The sequence below is a fragment of the Gopherus flavomarginatus genome, chromosome 8 (assembly GCF_025201925.1).
Source record: "Gopherus flavomarginatus isolate rGopFla2 chromosome 8, rGopFla2.mat.asm, whole genome shotgun sequence".
Lineage (NCBI taxonomy): Eukaryota > Metazoa > Chordata > Testudines > Testudinidae > Gopherus > Gopherus flavomarginatus.
Genome location: NC_066624.1, coordinates 19,798,802 through 19,804,801, shown reverse-complemented (window position 1 = coordinate 19,804,801; position 6,000 = coordinate 19,798,802). Strand labels below are relative to the sequence as shown.

Sequence of the window (6,000 nt, the reverse complement as noted above, 5' to 3'; positions counted from 1 at the left end):
AGTGACCTGTCGTATATCTGGTGTGTGTAGAGGGGATGGATCCTGGAGAAATGACATGGGTTGCTTTTAAAAAAACCTCATTTATGCTAGGTCTCAATTTGAATATTTTTACTAAAATTAATAAGAAGAAAGCACAATCCACTAGACTGGAAGATTGACTTTCTCCCCCTTCCCTCCCTAGATGTAACTGATGAAACATTTACAACCAGAGCATATTGGCAGGGAAGAGCAGGAGCAGAAATGACAGCTCCTGCTATACTGTATTTTAATTAAAAAAAACCCAACAACCTTAAAAAGTTTCCCAAGTCAAAAGCCTTTAACATCTGTTTGAAATTCTGTTATTAAAATGCAGAGTTCCAGCCTAGCTGTCATTTCATGAATGTCCTCAAAGGACTCTTTCTCCTTAATTAAAAAAATACCCGCCGGCCCGCCCCCCCAGTAATAAAGTTCCAGGGAAAGGAGTTTGACGGGGAGAGAGACATGGTAGTGCTGGTGTGGAACTGGGATTGTTATCCATTGTTGTGATAGGAAGAATGGTCCAGTGCTAGCTGGGGACTTGAGAGACTCAGCTTCAATTGCCTGCTCTGCCACAGACTTCCTGGATGGCCTTGGACAAGTCACTTAAGAGTATGTCTACACAGCCCATGGCAGCAAGCCTCCCAGCCGGAGCTGAGAGACGAGTTTGCGTCCTTAAGCTTCAGAGTCCAAGCTCCAGCCTAAGCTGGGTGTATTCAAAGAGCTCTCTTTGCAGGGGGGAGGGATAGCTCAGTGATTTGAGCGTGGGCCTGCTAAACCCAGCATTATAAATTCAATCCTTGAGGGGGTCATTTAAGGATCTGGGGCAAAAATCTGCCTAGGGATGGTCCTGCTTTGAGCAATGGGTAGGACTAGATGACCTCCTGAGGTCCCTTCCAACCCTGGGATTCTATTTTCAGAGTGCTAGCACAAGCCCAAGTCTCTCAACCCAGGCTGGGTTGCTCACTGCTGCAGGTTGCATAGATGTACCTGTAGGCTCTCTGTGTCTCAATTTCTTATCTGTAAAATGGGGATAATAGCACTGTCCTACCTCTCAGGCCTGCTGTGATGGTAGATATATTAAAGTTTTTGAGGTGCTTAGATACTATGGTAACGGCAACCACATAAGACAGCTAAGTACAATTCATCTTGAGATTGCTTTGAGGCCACCAAGTAAAGAAAGCAATTGTCAGCTAGAAGGCATAAAACTATCTGTACAGATACAGTGCAATCTCTTCTGTGTGACTAGAGTGCTCAGTGAGGGAGTTACACATTGCTATATAAAGTCTCAGATTGGTTAAAGGAACACGGTCAATACTGTGAAACCGACTCATAGGAGAAACATTCTTGTGTCTGAGAGAGGCCACAGGCACTGAGGGAACAAACTGAAACAAAAAGCAAATGATTATTTGTTGCTAATTTCTTTCATTTGCAATGACTTGCAATTTGCTTTTAATTTTTAATTTAATTTCATTTAACTTTTAATGTGTTTAACTTTTAACTATGAGGGTACGAGACTGGGCCCATGGTTTGCATATATAGGAGGACCTTTAAGTAACATTAATTCCTAAACACTTTTCTGGAGTGAAAATTTTTTGAAACCTACAATGTGAAGTATGAAATTGCTCTACCAGTAATCTTATTGGGTGGCTTTTCTATTTCAGAGATTGCAGCTGAACATAGCAACTGCATCGGAATGACCCGCTAGCACTGTCAGAGCCAGCTAGGAGGTCGACTGACAACGGCACAACAGAATCTGAACTTTCAGCAGCCTGAGCAAATAATAGTCTCTTGTTGGAAACATTGGTTTGTCTCTGGGCCCAAATGTATCAGTTAGTAGGCCTGGCCGGGCCCAGCACTCAGGAAAAGGACTAAGGACACAATGGAGTGAAATAAGAGGGATGCTGCTGGCTTGTTGCATGAGGGAGGAAGTTGTCAGGGACCCATAGTTATTTGCAATATATAGAGGATAAGAATATTGTAAGACTTTTTTGAAAAAAAGGATAATTTTGCCTGGAGGAAGCTGGTGGCCTCTGAAAGCTGAGAGGCAGACCTGATGCACTGTTCCTGTTTTCTCTCTGGGCTGAGTCCCTTCTGTTGCCCGCTCTTTTGTCTCTCTCTGAGGTTTGTGAAGACCACTGACAGGGAGACACTTTACATGCCTTGAGGCAGCTACCTTCAATTTCACTTCTAACCAGAGCTCTAAGAAGATGGGCAGCAGTTTGACGCTGGTTGGGGCCCTCTGGGCTCTCCTATCCTTTCTCACAGCAGTTGCCAGCTCGGCCAGTTACTTTGTACCCTGTTGGCTTGTTGGTTCCCAGATGGGGAAGCCGGTTTCATTTGGCACCTTCCGACGGTGCACGTACCCAGCTCGGACGGAAGAGAGGCACCTGGTGATGGTGGAAGAATGTGGGAGGTATGCCACTTTTGGGGCTATCCCCAGCTTATCCTGGCAGATCTGCACCGTGGTGACGGGAATTGGCTGTGCCTTGCTGCTCCTGGTGGCGTTAGTAGCCATCCTGGGTTGCTGTGTGGAAGAGCTCATCTCTCGGATGATGGGACGCTTCATGGGGGCAGCACAGTTTGTAGGAGGTAATGGAAATCGTTTGCATTATGCTACATACGTGAGTGGCTTCAGGTTGGTGATTGGCATATGCTAATACTGTGCAGTGATCTTCAGAGCACTGCTCAGGACAGCAAAGATCCACTGTGCTGGAGACATCTGTATTAAACATCTGAAGTAAATCTCAGTAGCATGAATATGATTTTTATTCCAGTACTTCACCCTTCTGTTTTATGTATAGTCTTTAATTTCCTGTAGGCTCTACATAAATACCTTGTCTGTTACGAGAGACACTCTCAGTACATTAAATGTTCTTCTGGTTTGTTACCAGGCCCAGAGCTGTAACATTCCCCAAAAGCCAGGAATCTCTGTGGGAGAATGTTCTGCCTACTTTAGCCGCTGGTCACGGTGCTTTCTCTTTAATACACGTCCCCTGATGACAGTAACTGCAGTACTTTATTTCCACTATTGTCTTTGACACCCCTGATTACTTCAGTCATGCCTCTTCCAGAAAGAGGAGGACCTGACCTTTCTGAACCCACTGAATGCTTGACTGCACAGCAAGTTACTGCATGGCAAGCCAGGATGTGACTCCACTGCGCCTCGGCTTGCTGCACGGTAGCATCTTGTTGTGTGGACTCTGCTACAGCACAGTGAGAGTCCCAGAGTGCGGCTTGGCCGAGCCTCGCTTCGGCACTTTCACTGTGCTGTAGCCATGTCTGCATGGGACGTTGCTGTGCAGCCAGCTCAGGAGTTGTAGATTCACACTGGGACCTGCCATTCGGCAACTTGCCATGTAGACAAGCCCTAAGAGAGTTCAGAAAGGCCAGGTCCCTCTCGCTGTAGAAATGGCTTGCTGTGTAGACAATCCTGTGGCTATGTCTTCACTGCAAACAAGAGATGCTGTCTTGTTGAGTGAGGGAGGGAAGTTGGCAGGGACCTGCCGTAATTTGTGAGACAGAGAGGATATTTGTAGGCGGTTTTTTTAGAAAAAAAGGATAATTTTACCTGTGGGATGCTAGTGGCCTCTGGAAGCGGGGAGATAGCTCCCTCCTGGCGGACATGGGACACTGTAGTTTTCACCTCAGCTAATCGAGGTCCACCCAAGGGAGGGCATATAATGTCAGCTTTGATTAACTACATTCAGGTGAGAACCATCTATGCCTTGACTCCACAAGGCTGTTACATTGTGGCAGCTCTCTGAGGTTAGCTATCTCTGCATACAAATGCACCTCTATAGCTATAGCTGTGGAGAGGTTCTCCTAATGTGGCTTTCTACCTAGCATAACCCTTGTGGCATTTTATCGGTCCTGCCCTCGGTTGTCTCCACAATTCTGTTATCATTATCTGTATTGCAGGAATGTGTCAAGACTGGGGCCCAGTTGTCCTGGGCATCATAGACACACAGCTAGAGACAAACCTACCCTGCAGCGCTTACTATCCAAAGGGAGAAGACAATAAAAGGGAAACTGAGGTACAGAGTGGGGCAGGTACTTGCCTAGTGGCAGACAACAGGCCAGTGTCAGGGCTGGCAACAGAACTCAGGTCACCCAAATCCTCGTCCAGTGCCCTAGCCAGAACACATTCGTGTCCGTAATGTCCTTCCTACATACATGTGGACCAGTGTGTTACCCCAGTTTGACACCCACTTCGCTCCTTTGAAATCAGTCTGGTGTGAAGCTGGAGTGACACCTTGGTGAATTAGGCTCATTGTCTCCAGAACTGTGGGATACCAAAAGAATCCTGCCTCTCTCTCTGTCCTCTCTCCCCCATGCTTTGTTCAGTCCAAACTGATCAACTACTTGGCCCTTTCCTGTCTGTCTTCCATTCTCAGCCCCAGGCGTCCTACCCTCCTGCCTTCATTCCCTCTCTGAGACTGCCCACCATGCCTCCATCTTCCCTTCTCTCTCCTTCCCGGAGGGTTCCATACTCTCCTTGTGCCTGCTAGTAAATTACCGTAGATGACTGATGGAAAATAAAAGGCAAAGCTTCCATCAGCTGCAGTGGCATTGCTCCCAGTGGGAGGTCCCTTAGTGTACAATTACCAGCAGTGATTTGCCCCGGTACCGCTAACCCATCCTTGAAATGTAGTTTTGCACTGTGGCAACTTATCCCAGTTTCAAACATTGGAGCAAAACATGGCTTATGGCCTGTGGCTTTGCATGTCTACACTGGAGGTTTGCACCGCTGCACCAGTAGTCAAAATCGCCACTGTAGCCAAGGCCTTAGTGTGTTGTCTGCATTTTTGTAATAAACTGGAACATCTTTGTTTCCCCTCCCCAGTGCGATACTGCTAGTTTATTTACACAATAGCTTGAAAACCACAGAGACCACAGCAGAGCAGTGTGCAACTGCTTCCTTCTCACAAAGGAGGGCTATAAGCATGAGGGGTTATACATATAAAACCATGATGTGATGGATTGGAAGCAGCCATCTAAGCAATGCAAACAGGAGTTCCTGTCCACAAAGCTGAGCTGGGACTAAGGGAGAAGTTTAAACAAAGGAACCTTCAAGGAGTTAAGAATAAATCTCAGTTGTGGGTGTTCTATTCACATGTGAAATCTATGATTACACTAGGCTGTCATCCCCCCAGGTTCTGCTCTCCGTTCCGTCAGTAGGAATTCCAAAGAATGCCACTGATATCAGAATCTGGCTGCCAGACTGTAGGGAACTAAGGAGACTGGTTTTCAAAAATGCCGAGGACCTACCACTGCAGCCAGGGCCGGTGCAACCATTTAGGCGGACTAGGCGGTTGCCTAGGGCGCCGAGATTTGAGGGCGCCAAAAAGCGCCCCCCCAATTTTTTTTTAAATGGTTGAGCAGCCGCTGCTGCTGGAACAGAGAGGGAGTCTGAGCTGCCCGCGGCAGCCGGCAGCCCAGGGTGTCCCCTGGGTCAGGGCGCCGCCCCGGCAGCCCAGGAGCGGGGGTCCCCTGGCCCAGGGAAACCCCGGGCTGCCGGCTGCCGCAGAGGTGCACTGACCCTGGGTCAGGGCGCCACCGTGGCAGCCAGCAGTCCAGGGTGTCCCCAGGGTCAGGGCGCCGCCGCGGCAGCCGGCAGCCCAGGGTGTTCGGAGGGGGCGGCAGGCAGCTCCCGTGGAGCTGCCGCAGTCGTGCCTGTGGACGGTCGGCTGCTCGTGTGGCTCCGGTGGACCTCCCGCAGGCACCACTGCGGCAGCTCCACCGGAGCCGCGGGACCAGCACATGGGGCGGCGAAATTGCCATCCGCCTAGGGCGCTCAAAACCCTAGCGCCGGTCCTGACTGCAGCTAAAGTCAGTGGGACCTGTGACTGCTTAGCACCTCCGAAAATCAGCTCACTACTATTTTCTCTAAGGCCATCCCTTTGTATTAAGATGGCCTCATCTGTGTGTGCTGTGCATAATTTAGATAACTCATTGCCATGAGGCTTTCAGCTGCACAAGCCC

At 48.8% G+C, this 6,000-nt stretch overlaps 1 protein-coding gene across 2 annotated transcripts in view; it reads left to right on the top strand.

Annotated features, from left to right (window-relative positions):
- The first annotated feature begins 307 nt into the window (after positions 1 to 307).
- LHFPL1 (LHFPL tetraspan subfamily member 1) overlaps positions 308 to 6,000 on the top strand; it is a 43,296-nt gene continuing 37,603 nt past the window's right edge. Inside the window, exons 1-2 of one of the 2 annotated variants that reach the window (XM_050966229.1) lie at positions 308 to 325; positions 2,226 to 2,607. In XM_050966229.1, coding sequence (XP_050822186.1) covers positions 2,226 to 2,607 — 382 coding nt within the window. In that variant the 5' untranslated portion in view covers positions 308 to 325. Of the gene's footprint in view, positions 326 to 2,115; positions 2,608 to 6,000 lie in introns of those variants that run through there. The other variant, XM_050966228.1, reaches the window with a different exon arrangement.